The sequence below is a fragment of the Heterodontus francisci genome, chromosome 7 (genome assembly GCF_036365525.1).
Source record: "Heterodontus francisci isolate sHetFra1 chromosome 7, sHetFra1.hap1, whole genome shotgun sequence".
In the NCBI taxonomy this organism is placed as follows: domain Eukaryota; kingdom Metazoa; phylum Chordata; class Chondrichthyes; order Heterodontiformes; family Heterodontidae; genus Heterodontus; species Heterodontus francisci.
This window is the reverse complement of record NC_090377.1, coordinates 138,065,989-138,083,961: the sequence shown is the minus strand read 5'-3', so window position 1 is coordinate 138,083,961 and position 17,973 is coordinate 138,065,989. Positions and strand designations below refer to the sequence as shown.

The window sequence follows — 17,973 nt, the reverse complement described above, 5'->3', positions numbered from 1 at the left end:
GCAGTGATGTCCTGGAGCTGAGATGCTTGACCTCCAACAACCACAACCATGTTCCTTTTCGCTAGGTATGACTCCTGGGAGTTTTCCCCCTGATTCCCATTGACTCCAGTTTTGCAAGGGCTCCTTGATGCCATACTTGGTCAAATGCTGCCTTAATATCAAGGGCAGTCACTCTCATCTCACCTCACCGGCTGACATATAGATCGGTTGGAGACTTGGGCGGAGAAATGGCAGATGGAGTTTAATCCGGACAAATGTAAGGTAATGCATTTTGGAAGGTCTAATGCAGGTGGGAGGTATACAGTAAATGGCAGAACCCTTAGGAGTATTGACAGGCAGAGAGATCTGGGCGTACAGGTCCACAGGTCACTGAAAGTGGCAACACAGGTGGATAAGGTAGTCAAGAAGGCATACGGCATGCTTGCCTTCATCGGTCGGGGCATAGAGTATAAAAATTGGCAAGTCATGTTGCAGCTGTACAGAACCTTAGTTAGGCCACACTTAGAATATTGTGTGCAATTCTGGTCGCCACACTACCAGAAGGACATGGAGGCTTTGGAGAGGGTACAGAGGATGTTTACCAGGATGTTGCCTGGTCTGGAGGGCATTAGCTATGAGGAGAGGTTGGAAAAACCCGGATTGTTTTCACTGGAACGACGGAGGTGGAGGGACGACATGATAGAGGTTTACAAAGTTATGAGCGGCATGGACAGAGTGGATAATCAGAAGCATTTTCCCAGGGTGGAAGAGTCAGTTACTAGGGGACATAGGTTTAAGGTGCGAGGGGCAAAGTTTAGAGGGGATGTGCGAGGCAGGTTTTTTATACAGAGGGTGGTGAGTGCCTGGAACTTGCTGCCAGGGGAGGTGGTGGAAGCAGATACGAAAGCGACGTTTAAGAGACATCTTGACAAATACATGAATAGGAAGGGAGTAGAGGGATATGGGCCCCAGAAGTGCAGAAGGTGTTAGTTTAGGCAGGCATCAAGATTGGCGCAGGCTTGGAGGGCCGAATGGCCTGTTCCTGTGCTGTACTGTTCTTTGTTGTTGTTGTTGTTGTAAAATACTTTGGAATATCCTGAGGTCATGAAGGGTGCTATTTCCATACAAGTCCTTCTTATAATGTCGGAAATACGGCAGGAAAATTGTGCACAGCAAAGTTCCACAAACAGAAAGGTGGCTATGACCACATAATCTTTTTTAGTGATGTTGGCTGCGGGATAAATAGCACACTGGGGAGAACACCCCTGCTCTTCAAAATAACTGTATGGGATCATTTGTGTCCATCTGAGAGGACATATGGGGTCTTGGTTGAAGGTGTCATCTGAAAGACAGGACCTCTGACAGTGCAGCTCCCCTCAGTATTGCATTGGAATATCAGCCTAGGTTTTGTGCCCACAACTGACTGACTCAGATGAGAATGCAAGCACTGAGCCACGACGAACACCCCATCATTAACCTAGATAATTTCAGTTCTCAGACTTTCAGATATTCTCATGGACAAGTTCCAGCTCCCCATCCCTTCCAGACTGCCTCTTCTAGTCTTGGTAGCCAGGGAAGGTATCAGTAACACACCCATGTATCTGCCCTTGGAAAGTATGATGGGACAGTATAGAGGGAGCTTTACTCTGTATCTAACCTGTGCTGTATCTGACTGGAGAATGATTCATGCAAACAGCAATACCCCATTCCTGGCACTGACATGCATCATCTTAAAGAGAACAACTTTAACTCAAAGAGAAACCCATCAGTTTCTTCCCCAGACACAGATCTGGAGGGACAGTGAGTGTCACAAACATTTTTGTACCGTCTACTCAATATTTCATCCCTGGGTCTAGATCTTTTGCTGATTTGAAGTTGATACCCTCTAGTTACTGACTCACCGACTAGTGGAAATAGTTTTTCCTCATTTACCTGATGAAATTTTGAAGCCCCCCCTCAGATCTTCAATGAGTCTTTGTCCTCATGAAAAGAGACCCAATTTCTCTCATCTTTCCTGATAACTAAGGCCTCTCTTCCCTGGTATCATCTCAGTGAATCTGTTCTGCACCCTCTCCATGGCCTTGACATCCTTCCTGCTGTAAGATCCCAAAACTTGACAATATTCTAACTACAGCCTAACCAATGATTTGTACAGGTTTATGTGTCCTCTGTCCTTTTGTACTCTACACCTCAAATCAGTAAACCTAGGATCCCATGTGCTTTTTAACCAGGTTAGCAACTTGTCCTCCCACTTTTAAAGATTTGTGCTCCTAAACCACTTGTTCTTTTTCTTTTGGGCCTCCTTATCTCGAGAGACAATGGATACGCGCCTGGAGGTGGTCAACCACTTGTAGGTTTGAGATATTAACATAACATGCCAAAAATATATTGACATCAAATATCCGATATAATGTGTTTTATGGGATGGAAAAGTTTAGTCTGAATTAGAAACTCAAACAGGCAAGTGGTGAATAAACACTCCTCTGCCAGCGAGTTTACAACTGACTGCTCGGGTTGGATTCTGCTGTTAATCACATCCAGGATTGAACCATGTTTATTCTGATGGTAGGAGTTTAATTGTCCTGCTGTTATTAACTCTATACCTCGGCTGGAGTTTTCTGTTCTCATATCTGTCAAATGATTTAATGTTGTTTCAAACAAACACTTTGTCAGGTCTTTAATTTCCCCAGGAAAAGAGCAGACTGATTGATGTTGTGTTACCAACTCTTCCATTTTGGGTATTTTCTCCTTTCTAACTCTAGATTAATTCAGTTCTTACACCTTCAGTTACTCTCATGGACAAGTCCCAGCTCCTTATCCCTTTCACAGTGCCTTTCCTAGCCTTGGTATCCAGGGAAGGTATCTAACACCCCCAGGATCACTGAACACAAAACCTGTTGATCACTTTCAGCTACTGGACGTAGTGTGTTTCCCACAGCATCTCTCTTACCTTCAATGTTTGAATAGAACATCATGCCTGCAAACCTAGTTTTAAATGTTAATCAACTCAGGAAATGTTTTAACAGGAGCCTTTAGGTTGATGAGACTCTCTGAAGTGCCAACATTATAAACCCAGAGCTAAACCTGTAGGCAATTAGTTCAAAGCATCTCATTCACATGTTTAAAATTAAATTGTGTTTATATTGTGACAGTTTTTATATTTCTGAATAAATCAGCATTTCTGCCACACGCAAGTCAGCCTTTTCCTAATACAAGTATAAAAGAAAGTTTAAAAGCAGGGCTTCTTCAGTGCTACTTTGTCTGCACTAAGTGCTGTCTTAAGTGTACAGAGTGTAAAGTGGGAGTTTGGTGAGTGAGGGAGTTCAGTGAGAGAGGTGCTCCTTTCTTTTTCAGCCTCCAGTAGATGGCTCTTTCTTTGGTATGGGGAAGAAGCTGATTGATGAGTAATTGGCAAGTTATTCTATTTATTCTAATTGTAATAAATAGTTTTTAAAGTTTTTTGATTAGATTAGAGATACAGCACTGAAACAGGCCCTTCGGCCCACCGAGTCTGTGCCGAACATCAACCACCCATTTAGACTAATCCTACACTAATCCCATATTCCCACCAAACATCCCCACCTGTCCCTATATTTCCCTACCACCTACCTATACTAGTGACAATTTATAATGGCCAATTTACCTATCAACCTGCAAGTCTTTTGGCTTGTGGGAGGAAACCGGAGAACCCGGAGAAAACCCACGCAGACACAGGGAGAACTTGCAAACTCCACACCGGCAGTACCCGGAATCGAACCCGGGTCCCTGGAGCTGTGAGGCTGCGGTGCTAACCACTGCGCCGCCCTACTATTGCTCTTCCACTTTCTTCCTCCCCTCCTGTGCAGCTTCCTCCGAGCCACCTGTGGTGCCACGGACTTTGCTCTGGCTGCACTCCCCTGAGGATCCATCACCCTCACCAGTATCCAAAATGGAAAACCAATTAGTAAGCAAGATAGGCTCAGGGGACTCCTGCAATGTCTGCCTGGTTCTCTTAAGACTGCCTGGTAGTCACCCATTCCCTCTCTGCCCGCATGCTCCTAACCTGCGGTGTGACCACCTCCCTAAATGTGCTATCCATGTAGTCCTCTGCCTCACGGATACATAACAGTGACTCCAGCCACCGTTCAAGTTCCGAAACTTGGAGCTCAAGCTTCTGCAGCCGGTGACACTTCCTGCAGATGTGGTCGTCTTGGACATGTGGTGCATCCATGACTTCCCACATTCCACTTAGCCAAGCAATAGTGATAGAGGATTCGATAATCAGGGGATCAGACAGGCATTCCTGCGGCAGCAAGTGTGACAAAAACAAGAAATGCTGGAATCACTCAGCAGGTCTGGCAGCATCTGTGGAAAGAGAAGCAGAGTTAACGTTTCGGGTCAGCGACCCTTCTTCGGAACTGACAAATATTAGAAAAGTCACAGATTATAAACAAGTGAGGTGGGGGTTGGGCAAGAGATAACAAAGGAGAAGGTGCAGATTGGACCAGGCCACATAGCTGACCAAAAGGTCACGGAGCAAAGGCAAACAATATGTTAATGGTGTGTTGAAAGACAAAGCATTAGTACAGATTAGGTGTGAATATACTGAATATTGAACAGCAGCAAGTGCAAACCTGAAGAAAAACAACCTGAAAAAAACAGTGGGTAAGCAAACTGAACAAACTAAGATGAAATGAAATAATGCAAAAAAAGATTGTAAAAAATGTAAAAAGGAATGTCAAAAAAAAGGAAGAAAAAATAACTAAAAATGAAAGTAAAGTGGGGGGCTGTCATGCTCTGAAATTATTGAACTCAATGCAGTAAGTGTGACTCCAGGATGATGTGTTGCCCCCCTTGTGACAGGGTCAAGTATGTCATGGAGTGGCTGCAAGATATCCTTCTATTGGAGGGTGAACAGCCAGAGGTTGTGGTCCACATTGGTACCAATGACAAAGGTAGGATTGAGGGATGAGGTCCTGAAAACAGATTTTTGAGTTAGGAAGGAAATTAAAAAGTAGGGCCTTGAGCAGTAATCGCAGGATTACCCCCAGTGCCACGTGCTAGTGAGCATAGAAATAGGAGAATTGATTGATTGAACACGTGACTGGAGAATTGGTGTAGGGGGAGGGCATCAGATTTCTGAGGCATTGGGACTGGTTCTGGGGCAGGTGGGACCTGTACAAGAGAGATGGGGATTTAAGACAGAAATTCAGGGAGCTAGGGTGGAAGCTTAGAGCGAGAACAAACAGAGTTGTTATCTCTGGGTTGTTGCCCGTGCCACGTGATAGCGAAGCGAGGAATAGGGAGAGAGAGGAGTTGAACACGTGGCTACAGGGATGGTGCAGGAGGGAGGGTTTTGGTTTCCTGGATAATTGGGGCTCTTTCTGGGGTAGGTGGGACCTCTACAAACAGGATGGTCTTCACCTGAACCAGAGGGGTACCAATATCCTGGGGGGGAGATTTGCTAGTGCTCTTCGGGGGGGGTTTAAACTAATTCAGCAGGGAAATGGGAACCTAAAATGTAGTGCCAGTGTACAGGATGTTGAGAGTAGTGAGGTCAGGGATAAGGTTACAAGGACGCAAGAGGGCACTGGCAAGCAAGAACCTGGTTTAAAGTGTGTCTACTTCAAAGCCAGGAGCATCCGGAATAAGGTGGGTGAGCTTGCAGCATGGGTTGGTACCTGGGATCTCGATGTAGTGGCCATTTCGGAGACATGGGTAGAGCAGGGGCAGGAATGGATGTTGCAGGTTCCGGGATTTAGATGTTTCAGTAAGAACAGAGAAGATGGTAAAAGAGGGGGGGGGGTGTGGCATTGTTAATCAAGGAGAGTATTACAGCGGCAGGACGTTTGAGGACTCGTCTACTGAGGTAGTATGGGCCGAGGTTAGAAACAGGAGAGGTGAGGTCACCCTGTTGGGAGTCTTTTATAGACCTCCAAATAGTTCCAGAGATGTAGAGGAAAGGATAGCGAAGATGATTCTCGACAGGGGCGAGAGTAACAGGGTAGTTGTTATGGGGGACTTTAACTTTCCAAATATCGACTGGAAATACTATAGTTCGAGTACTTTAGATGGGTCAGTTTTTGTCCAGTGTGTGCAGGAGGGTTTTCTGACACAGTATGTAGACAGGCCAACCAGGGGCGATGCCACATTGGATTTGGTACTGGGTAATGAACCCGGCCAGGTGTTAGATTTAGATGAGCACTTTGGTGATAGTGATCACAATTCGGTTAGGTTTACCTTAGCGATGGGCAGGGACAGGTATATACCGCAGGGTAAAAATTATAGCTGAGGGAAAGGAAATTATGATGCGATTAGGCAAGATTTAGGATGCGTAGGATGGGGAAGGAAACTGCAGGGGATGGGAACAATCGAAATGTGGAGCTTATTCAAGGAGCAGCTACTGCGTGTCCTTGATAAGTATGTACCTGTCAGGCAGGGAGGAAGTTGTCGAGCAAGGGAGCCGTGGTTTACGAAAGAAGTTGAAGCGCTTGTCAAGAGAAAGAAGAAGGCTTATGTTAGGATGAGACGTGAAGGCTCATTTAGGGCGCTTGAGAGTTACAAGCTAGCCAGGAAGGATCTAAAGGGAGAGCTAAGAAGAGCAAGGAGAGGACACGAGAAGTCATTGGCGGATAGGATCAGGGAAAACCCTAAGGCTTTCTATAGGTATATCAGGAATAAAAGAATGACTAGAGTTAGATTAGGGCCAATCAAGGATAGTAGTGGGAAGTTGTGTGTGGAATCAGAGGAGGTAGGGGAAGCGTTAAATGAATATTTTGCGTCAGTATTTACAGTAGAGAAAGAAAATGTTGCCGAGGAGAATACTGAGATTCAGGCTACTAGGCTAGATGGGATTGAGGTTCACAAGGAGGAGGTGTTATCAATTTTGGAAAGTGTGAAAATAGATAAGTCCCCTGGGCCAGATGGGATTTATCCTAGGATTCTCTGGGAAGCTAGGGAGATTGCAGAGCCTTTGTCCTTGATCTTTATGTCGTCATTGTTGACAGGAATAGTGCCAGAAGACTGGAGGATAGCAAATGTTGTCCCCTTGTTCAAGAAGGGGAGTAGAGACAGCCCTGGTAATTATAGACCTGTGAGCCTTAATTCGGTTGTGGGTAAAATGTTGGAAAAGGTTATAAGAGATAGGATTTATAATCATCTTGAAAAGAATAAGTTCATTAGCGATAGTCAGCATGGTTTTGTGACGGGTAGGTCGTGCCTCACAAACCTTATTGAGTTTTTTGAGAAGGTGACCAAACAGGTGGATGAGGGTAAAGCAGTGGATGTGGTGTATATGGATTTCAGTAAGGCGTTTGATAAGGTTCCCCATGGTAGGCTATTGCAGAAAATACGGAAGTATGGAGTTGAAGGTGATTTAGAGCTTTGGATCAGAAATTGGCTAGCTGAAAGAAGACAGAGGGTGGTGGTTGATGGCAAATGTTCATCCTGGAGTTTAGTTACTCGTGGTGTACCGCAAGGATCTGTTTTGGGGCCACTGCTGTTTGTCATTTTTATAAATGACCTGGAAGAGGGTGTAGAAGGGTGGGTTAGTAGATTTGCGGATGACACTAAGGTCGGTGGAGTTGTGGATAGTGCCGAAGGATGTTGTAGGGTTCAGAGGGACATAGATAGGCTGCAGAGCTGGGCTGAGAGATGGCAAATGGAGTTTAATGCGGAAAAGTGCGAGGTGATTCACTTTGGAAGGAGTAACAGGAATGCAGAGTACTGGGCTAATGGGAAGATTCTTGGTAGTGTAGATGAACAGAGAGATCTTGGTGTCCAGGTGCATAAATCCCTGAAGGTTGCTACCCAGGTTAATAGGGCTGTTAAGAAGGCATATGGTGTGTTAGCTTTTATTAGTAGGGGGATCGAGTTTCGGAGCCACGAGGTCATGCTGCAGCTGTACAAAACTCTGGTGAGACCGCACCTGGAGTATTGCGTGCAGTTCTGGTCACCGCATTATAGGAAGGATGTGGAAGCTATGGAAAGGGTGCAGAGGAGATTTACGAGGATGTTGCCTGGTATGGAGGGAAGGTCTTACGAGGAAAGGCTGAGGGACTTGAGGTTGTTTTTGTTGGAGGGGAGGAGGAGGAGAGGTGACTTAATAGAGACATACAAGATAATCAGAGGGTTAGATAGGGTGGATAGTGAGAGTCTTTTTCCTCGGATGGTGATGGCAAACACGAGGGGACATAGCTTTAAGTTGAGGGGTGATAGAGATAGGACAGATGTCAGAGGTAGTTTCTTTACTCAGAGAGTAGTAGGGGCGTGGAACGCCCTGCCTGCAACAGTAGTAGACTCGCCAACTTTAAGGGCATTTAAGTGGTCATTGGATAGACATATGGATGAAAATGGAATAGTGTAGGTCAGATGGTTTCACAGGTCGGCGCAACATCGAGGGCCAAAGGGCCTGTACTGCGCTGTAATGTTCTAATTCTAATATGGACAGGCTACACCTTAACAGGACCGGAACTAATATCCTTGCAGGGGGATTTGCTAGTGCTGTTGGGGAGGGTTTAAACTAGCTTGTCATGGGGATGGGAGCCTGAGGGGTAGCTCAAATTGGAAGGAAGCAAAGCTGGTAACAGGAGGTGGAAAAGTAGCAAGCAACATTTGAAGGAGGCGAAACAAAGGCGAGCATCAACTAGGCTTAGAATGCAGAATAATATCAAGAAGACAAGGTTAAGGGCACTCTATCCAAATGCACGTAGCATTCGCAACAAGGTAGATGACTAAAAGGTGCAAATTGAGGTGAATGGGTATGATTTAGAGATTTAGAGATACAGCACTGAAACAGGCCCTTCGGCCCACCGAGTCTGTGCCGACCAATAACCACCCATTTATACTAATCCTATATTCCTACCACATCCTTACCTGTCCCTATATTCCCCTACCACCTACCTATGCTAGTGGCAATTTATAATGGCCAATTCACCTATCAACCTGCAAGTCTTTTGGCTGTGGGAGGAAACCGGAGCACCCGGAGGAAACCCACGCAGACACAGGGAGAACTTGCAAACTCCACACAGGCAGTACCCAGATTTGAACCCGGGTCGCTGGAGCTGTGAGGCTACAGTGCTAACCACTGCGCCACGGTGCCGCCCCAAATGATCTAATTGCCAAAACGGAAACATGGCTACAGGGTGACTGGGAACTGAATATTCAAGGATATTTGACATTTAGGAAGGACAGGCAAAGGAAAACGAGGCGGTGTTGCACTGTTAATAAGGGATGGGATCAGTACATTAGTAAGGGAGGATCTCAGATCAGAAGAACAAAATGTGGAATCTGGATGGATCCAAGAAACAGCAAGAGGCAGCAAACATTGGTAGGACTTGTTTATGGGCCACCAAACAGTAGCGGTAGTGCAGAGTATGGTATTACTCAGGAGAATAGAGAAGCATGTAGCATGGGTAATACAGTAATCATGGGTGACTTCAATCTGCATATAGACTGGGTAGAGCTAATGAGCACTAATGCTGTGGAGGATGAGTTTCTGGAGTATTGGGGATGGTTTTCTAGAGCATTATGTTGAGGAACTGACTAGAGAACAGGGCGGCGCAGTGGTTAGCACCGCAGCCTCACAGCTCCAGCGACCCGGGTTCAATTCCGGGTACTGCCTGTGTGGAGTTTGCAAGTTCTCCCTGTGTCTGCGTGGGTTTCCTCCGGGTGCTCCAGTTTCCTCCCACATGCCAAAGACTTGCAGGTTGATAGGTAAATTGGCCATTAGCAATTGCCCCTAGTATAGGTAGGTGGTAGGGAAATATAGGGACAGGTGGGGATGTGGTAGGAATATGGAATTAGTGTAGGATTAGTGTAAATGGGTGGTTGATGGTCGGCACAGACTCGGTGGGCCGAAGGGCCTGTTTCAGTGCTGTATCTCCAAAACTAAAAAAAAACTAAAAGCTATTTTGATCTAGTATTATGAAATGAGAAAGGGTTAATTAATCTTGCTGGAAAAGAACATTTAGGGATGAGTGACCATAAGATGATAGAATTTTACATTATGTGAGGTAGTTCAATCTGAAGCCAGGGTATTAAATTTGAACAAAGGAAATTCTGAAGGTATGAAGGGCAAATTGGCTGAGGTGGATTGGGAAAATACATTAAAAGGTATGACCGTATATCGGCAATGGATAGTTTTTAAAGAAATATATAGTTTATAGCAACTATACATTCCTTCAATGCACAAAACCCCCAAAAGAAAAGTCAGTCAACCAGGAAAAAGGCACTGAAGTGGATGAGCAGGTTCGATGGGCTGAATGGCCTACTCCTGATTCTATGTTCCTATGTAGTACAGTGAGGAGACAGTGATATCACACAAATGGAAGATCAGTGGGGCTTTAAGTCAGCACCCAACTCACACCAGGATGAATCCAATTTCCTTCCACTCTGATTAATGTTGTTCTTATCCACCATCAGCTTCATGGACCCTGATTGGAAATGACTGGGAACTTTGGTCCAACTGTGTTCTGGATGAGGTCACAGTCCTCAGTTAATCTTGGGTGTTGCGTTGACCTTGGAATGGCAGCTACTCTGTGTTTGAGGTGGAGAATCAATGCCAGCAGAATAGAAAATGAGACCGAGCAAGATAGACAAAGAGGGTGAGAGATAGAAAGAATGAAAGACAGAGAGAGACTAACAAAGTAAGTGAGAGCAAGTGTGTGAAACAGAGAGAAAGAGGGTAAGAGATGGACACAGACAGACAGAGAGAGAGAGGGAGGGAGTGAGTGACTGACAGACAGAGTGAATGCCAAAACTTGAGATTGATCTATTTTATTGGGTAAGATTATTAAAGGATATGGAAACAAACTGGGTAAATGTAGCCGAGATACAGATCAGTCATGATGTACTTGAATAGCGGAACAGGCTGAATGGCCTCCTCCCACTCGTGTTCTTCTATCTTACAGGATCACCGAGACTGATGGCCTGAGGCTCCTCTCTCAATACTGGGACCTTCTGTTCCTGACAGTTATGAACCAAGGGTATTCAGGGTGGTCTAGACAGGATAACAACCTCCCCTTCATCGACACATGATCCCAACTGTGAGGTGATGGTGTGTCTGGGAGAACGATGGGTGGACACAGTATATGTTGTCATTTTGATCATTTTAATCTCAAGAAACAAAGATCTCCCAGGAGTAAAATGAGACCCTTCAATTAAACATGAAATTTAATTTGGAGCAAATCAGACCTGGGATTGCCTTTCTCACACATGAATGGTGAGATGGCCCATATTATTGGGGCTGGTGGAACTGTACAAGGCCTGGAGCCAGAAGTGACAAGACAAGACATATGAACATACGATTTGGAGCAGGAATAGACCTCTTGGCCCCTCGAGCCCTCTCCGCCATTCAATAAGTTCATAGCTGAACTGATTACTCCACATTCCTGCCTACCCCCGCTAACCTTTCAGCCCCTTGCTTATCAAGAATCTATCTACCTCTGCCACTAAAAAATTCAAAGACTCTACTTCCACTGTCATTTGAGGAAGAGTTCCAAAGACTCACGCTCCTCAGAAAAAAATTCTCATCTCTGTCTTAAATGGGGGATGCCTTATTTTTAAACAATAACCCGTTTCTAGATTCTCCCTCAAGGGGAAACATCCTTTCCACATCCACCCTGTCAAGACCCCTCAGGACCTTATATGTTTCAATCAAGTCGCCTTTTACTCTTCTAAATTTCAGCGGATACAAGCCCAGCCTGTCCAATATTTCCTCATAAGACAGCCCACCCATTCCAGGTATTGGTCTCGTAAACCTTCTCTGAGCTGCTTCCGATGCATTTACATCCTTCCTTAAATAAGGAGACCAAAACTGTACACAGTACTCCAGATGTGATCTCACATGCCCTGTATAGATGAAGCATAACTTCCCTGCTTAACTAAATAGCACTTTATAAATAGCTGATACCTTTGATTGTAATTTGGGGTATCTTCACTTACTCAACATTTCAATATCTCACACCACACTTATTCATTTTACAGTCCTTTTTGAGAACAATCATTTGAGTGAAACGTCCCAAATTCTTCCCAATTGCATGGCTGGATCTCCCAGACTTTTCAAAAATATTCTCCTTTGCTCACTTCTCCAAGCACTTCTGACCTGGACATCTGTGGATAATGCGATTTCCGGTGTTCCTGTGGGCCCTTTACTCCTCCTCAAACTTTGACTCTCAAAAAAAAAAAGGTTCAAGTTTCCACAGCCTTTCACTGTACATCTTCAGAGAGCAGGCATTCTCTCTCTCTCTCTCTCTCCAGCTGCCCCTGCTGGGTGCCTTCTCTTACCACTTCCTTTGAGGCCTCACCCCAATGGGTTCTCTTCTTATAGCCTGCTTGAGGCCACAACGTGATGGTTCATCCTTACAGCCTGTCTTTTGCCAGAAAGTCTGTTAAATTTATCTGGTTATAGAATTCAGTAGTTTTCTCCAAAATGTAAAGACCAGAAGTTCACCAAGCTGTTCGGCCTTTCCATTGCCCCCAGGTATTACCACCTGCCAGTTAGTTTACATGTTCTCAATGGCTGACTCCTTGTTTTACAACACAAAAGTCTGGGAGGGTGAAACCCATTGTTTTTCAGGTGTTCGTGCTGTAGTCTCTGTTCTTCAGAAAACAGTCTTTGATTTGTTCCCTCTGTTGTCCTGGTAACCTTTAGCAGAGTGGAGGTGAGGTCAGCTGATCTCCTGGATTCCATCTTGGACTTTAAAAAAAAATCACAATCTATCAGATATCATGCTACAAGGTCCAGTGTTCCTAATACCAGTTCACATCAACAGAAATGAACCGTGACTGTGGCCGAATTAGAATATTACAGCACAGTACAGGCCCTTTGGCCCTCGATGTTGCGCCGACCTGTGAGACCATCTGACCTACACTATTCCATTTTCATCCATATGTCTATCCAATGACCACTTAAATGCCCTTAAAGATGGCGAGTCTACTACTGTTTCAGGCAGGACGTTCCACGCCCCGACTACTCTCTGAGTAAAGAAACTACCTCTGACATCTGTCCTATATCTATCACCCCTCAACTTAAAGCTATGTCCCCTCGTGTTAGAATTGATACTATTGTCACCTCTGAGTCAGAAGGTTGTGGGTTCAAATCCCACTCCAGAGAGCTTGCTATGTGCAATTGACTGTCGTGATTCCTACATTACAACAGTGACTACACTTCAGTCGTGCTTCATTGTCTGTAAAACGCTTTGGCATGTCCTGAGGTTGTGGAAGGTGCAGTATACATGCAGATCTTTCTGCAACTGTCAGAATGAACATGGTTCAGTCCTGGATGTGATTAACAGCAGAATCCAACCCTGCAGTCAGTTGTGGACTCGCCGGTGTGTCAGCAGGTGAGATGACTGAGTGAATCCCTTCCCACACACTGAGCAGGTGAACGGCCTCTCCCCAGTGTGAATACGCTGATGTACAGTGAGGTCAGATGATCGCCTGAATCCAGTCCCACAGTGAGAGCACTTGAAAGGTGTCTCATCAGTGTGAACTCTCTGGTGTGTCAGCAGCGTGGATGAACGAGGAAATCCCTTCCCACACTCAGTGCAGGTGAATGGCCTCTCGCCAGTGTGAACACGCTGGTGTGCCAACAGAGTGGATGAACGAGTGAATCCCTTCCCACATTCAGTGCAGGTGAATGGCCTCTCCCCAGTGTGCACTCGCTGGTGTGTCAGCAGAGCGGATGAACGGGTAAAGCCCTTCCCACACTCAGTGCAGGTGAACGGCTTCTCACCAACGTGTGTGCGTTGATGTATCACCACTTCACGTCTGCTTTTAAAGGACTTCTCACATTCAGAACATTTAAAAGGTCTATCATCACTGTGAATGTTCTTGTGTGTCAGTAGGTTGGATAATCGAGCAAATCCCTTCCCACATGTGGAGCAGGTGAATGGCCTCTCCCCGGTGTGAACTCGCTGGTGTGTCAGTAGATGTGATGACTGAGAAAATCCCTTCCCACACATGGAGCAGGTGAAAGGCCTCTCCCCAGTGTGAACCCGCTGGTGGGTCAGCAGGGTGGATGACTGTGTAAATCCCTTCCCACACATGGAGCAGGTGAACGGTCTCTCCCCAGTGTGAACATGCTGGTGCCTCAGCAGGGTGGATGAACAGGTGAATCTATTCCCGCACTCATTGCAGGAGAACGGCCTCTCCCCAGTTTTAGTACCCTGGTGTGTCATCATTTCACGGCTGCTTTTAAAAGGTCTTCGTGCATTCAGAACATTGAAAAGGTCTCTTACCAGCGTGAATGTTGTGTTTCAGCAGGGCAGATGAACAAGTGAATCCCTTCCCACACAGAGTAGGTGAACAGTCTCTCCCCAGTGTGAACCCACTGGTGTGTCAGTCGGTTGGATGACCGAATGAATCCCTTCCCACACCCACAGCTGGTGAAAGGCTTCTCCCCGGTGTGAGTACACTAGTGTACAGTGTGCAGATCTGCAGTAAGAGCACTTAGAAGGTCCCTTATCAGAGTGAACACGTTAATGGCATGTCAGTTTCCCGTAACTTTTACAGCACTTCCCACAGTCCGGGCAGTTAAAAGGTGTGAACTTGCTGGTGATTCTGCCGGTGGATGAATGAATGAACCTCTTCCCACTCATGGAGCAGGTGAATGGCTTCTCTCTGGTGTGAGCGAGTTGATAAGTTTATAGCTGGGATGAGTAAGTGAATCCCTTCTCACAGTCCCTACATTTCCACGGTTTCTCCATAGTGTGTCTCCAGGTTGATCAGTTGAAACCCCATCGACACAGAACACATGTATGGATTCTCCTCGCTGCGATTTTTTTTCAGGCTGTGTAACTGGTTAGTTATTTCCACAGTTAGTTCGCTGGAATACTCTCACTCGGGTAAGTGCATCTTTCTGCTTTTCCAGTCACACTGATGTTTGAAATCTCTTCCCACAGACAGAACAATTCTCGTTCCACATTCAAAGGCCTATATTCCGGTACTGATGAATTGAGTCAGATCTTGATATATTTGGTTTCAGTTTCCCATCTGCAAAGCCTCCCCTTCTAATACCCTGTAAAAGGAGTGTACAGAAGTCATCAATGTCAATCCAGGACAGAAATGCAGAACAGACAATTTACTTTCTATGGAACATCCTTTCGTGTGCTGTTCCCCCCAAACATGTGGTTTCATTAAATAAAAGCCAAAATAAAAAACAAAGTGCCAACAAAAGTAAAGGGAATAAAAGCAAAATACTGTGGATGCTGGAAACGGCATCTGTGGACCGAGAAACAGAGTTAACGTTTAAGTTAAGTTTAGAGATACAGCACTGAAACAGGCCCTTCGGCCCACCGAGTCTGCGCCGACCATCAACCACCCGTTTATACTAATCCTATACTAATTCCATATTCCGACCACATCCCCACCTGTCCCTATATTTCCCTACCACCTACCTATACTAGGGGCAATTTCTAATAGCCAATTTTACCTATCAACCTGCAAGTCTTTGGCATGTGGGAGGAAACCGGAGCACCCGGAGGAAACCCACGCAGACACAGGGAGAACTTGCAAACTCCACACAGGCAGTACCCGGAATTGAACCCGGGTCACTGGAGCTGTGAGGCTGCGGTGCTAACCATTGCGCCACTGTGCCACCCCTAAGGTCGATGACCTTTCATCAGAACTAGCAAAGGTTAGAAAGGGCAGGGGTGGTGGTGGTGAAAGAACAAACGGGAAGGTGTTTTATAGGACAGAGGGTGGGAGAGATTAAATGACAGATGTCATGGAAGAAAAGGCAAAGGGAGTTCTTATAGTTGCAGTAAGAGACAAAGCATTTGTCCAGACAGAATGTTAATAATGGCAGAATAATGGACAGCTCTGTCCAAAAACATCATGAAAAACAGGTTTCAGACTGGCACGTGGTTGAAAAAAAAACTAGCAAAATGGAGATCATGGTCTGAAATTGTTGAACTCAATGTTGAATCTTGGGAGATGTACGACTCATAGGAATACAGCTCACAGTAGTGTTCAGCCCAACAAGCCATCTGTTTACTTCTGTCGATGAATACTGCACCATCTGCCGACTTCAGGCGAGCAACTTTGGTGATGGCGGGCCAAGCACCCTCTTGATCCCTTCGTACATTGCTCATATTTCCTTTGTCACATGCAGTTTGGTTTTATTGACATAAGCTGATTCAGTGTTTGGGTCATATCTCCCTCTCCTTTGCACGGCTGTCTTGGCTACTTTCAGGTCGTGCACTGTCTTAGCTGTTGTATTTACGTTGTACATCATGCAGGCTTTGTTTGTTGCAATGGCAGATATCTCAGCTAAGAAGGTCTCAAAACAGTCCTTGTTGCAGATTCTGCTTTTACAAAATGATGCTTCTGCTGCTTCAGACGATAAAGCTTAGTGACCTCTAGGTTTCAGTGACGCTGGCCTCAGTGCTTCCCGTCATGGCTTTGATGGGTAGTAAGTGTTCTAGCAACAGTGTGAAGTGCTGGTATTTGGCATCATTGCTTATGCAAGGGATGTTGATGCTTGGCGGGCCCTCGTGTTTGCAGCTGTGGAACTTTCAGGGATACACCTTCACTCTGCAGCTGATAAGGGAGTGGTCCGTGTCGCAATCTGTGCTATGGTAGGTGCGGGTGTGAAGAACACTGGGCAGATCGCGCCTCCTTGTGATGACTGGGCCCAGTTGGTGCCAATGCCGGTCACATGTTCTCCATGACTATAAGTATCAAGAAAATGGTGGTCATGGGACAAGGTGTTGCATCTCCACCCCTGATCACACTAAGTAACAGCCCACCGGAAGTGGTCAGCAAATTCTGCTACCTGGGTCCACAGTGACAGACAATCCGTCCCTTGGTGCAGAGCTCGATACATGCATTAGGAAAGCAGCTACCACCTTTGGCCGACTTGCGAAGCATGCATGGGTGAACACCAAGCTGATCCTTAGGACCAAGCTGATAGTTTATAAGGCCTGTGTTCTCAGCACCTTGCTGTATGGCTGTGAAACATGGGTGACTTACACAGGAAAAGAAGCTCAATTTCCATCTTCACTGTCTACAGTGCATTATGTGTATATCCTGGCAGCACAAAATCACAATGGGAGCTCTGCCTTTGAGAGGACTGCCACAAGTGTTGGCATTAATCAAACAGAGGAGGCTTCGGTGGATCGGACATGTCCACAGGATGGAAGAAACCCAAGGATCTTCTGTATGGTGATGTAGTCGGGATCGCACGAGCAGTGGGGTGCCCAAAGCTCTGCTTTAAGGATGCTTGCAAGCGTGACATGAAGGCCCTAAATATCGACTATCGTAATTGGGAGTCGCTAGCTGAAGGGAGAGGGAAATGGCGACTCATCCTGTGGACTGGTGTGCACTACCACAATGGCCAGTTGCTACAGCAGCTTGGCAAGAGGCACCAACATCCAAAAAAAACAACTTGGCAGCTTCATATGCAGCACTTGTGGCAGAACCTGCCTCTCAAGAATTGCCTTCACAGCCATCAGCAAAAGTGCACCAAAAGAAGACACCCACCTAAATGGATTGTTTGCTGCATGTCCAGCATATTTCATAGATGGAAGGATGTCAACGAACCTATGTTGACTCCAGAAGGCTGTAAAATGCTGAAGTAAAGGGAACCTTCCCAACAAAACCAGAATGTTACCAGTGTCTATGAGACAAACTGTACCCTGAGGTGCCCACCAGTCGCAGAAGATATCAAGCGGGCTCTTTCTCCAGGACCACCTGGTCATGGCCAAGACCAAGGGAGAGAGGCCGGCAGCCAGATTGACACCCCACCCATCCTGGATCTGCACATTGCTGTTTTAACAAGGTCCAAGAGAAGGTCCAGGAGAAGATCCTCCGACTGACTAATCCCCTTCCACACCGAGCAACCAACGATGGAGTGTGGCGCTAAACTGGAACTAAAAGTTGAGGAGCAGCCCTTTTAGTCAACCATACAGGGACTGTAACCTCTCACACTGGTGCATGGACTCCTCTGGACTGCAAATGTCACATGCAGCCTGTGAGTGGGTGAAGCTGCTTAAAACAGTGTTGTCCAGGAGG

At 45.9% G+C, this 17,973-nt stretch overlaps 1 protein-coding gene across 1 annotated transcript in view; it reads right to left on the bottom strand.

The window, feature by feature from the left end:
* LOC137372353 (zinc finger protein 229-like) overlaps window positions 1-17,973 on the bottom strand; it is a 106,699-nt gene that overhangs the window by 69,772 nt on the left and 18,954 nt on the right. The window contains exons 3-4 of the mRNA XM_068036243.1: window positions 13,284-14,977; window positions 9,544-9,545 (exon numbers count right to left, since the gene is read on the bottom strand). Coding sequence (XP_067892344.1) covers window positions 9,544-9,545; window positions 13,284-14,141 — 860 coding nt within the window. The 5' untranslated portion in view covers window positions 14,142-14,977. The remainder of the gene's footprint in view (window positions 1-9,543; window positions 9,546-13,283; window positions 14,978-17,973) is intronic.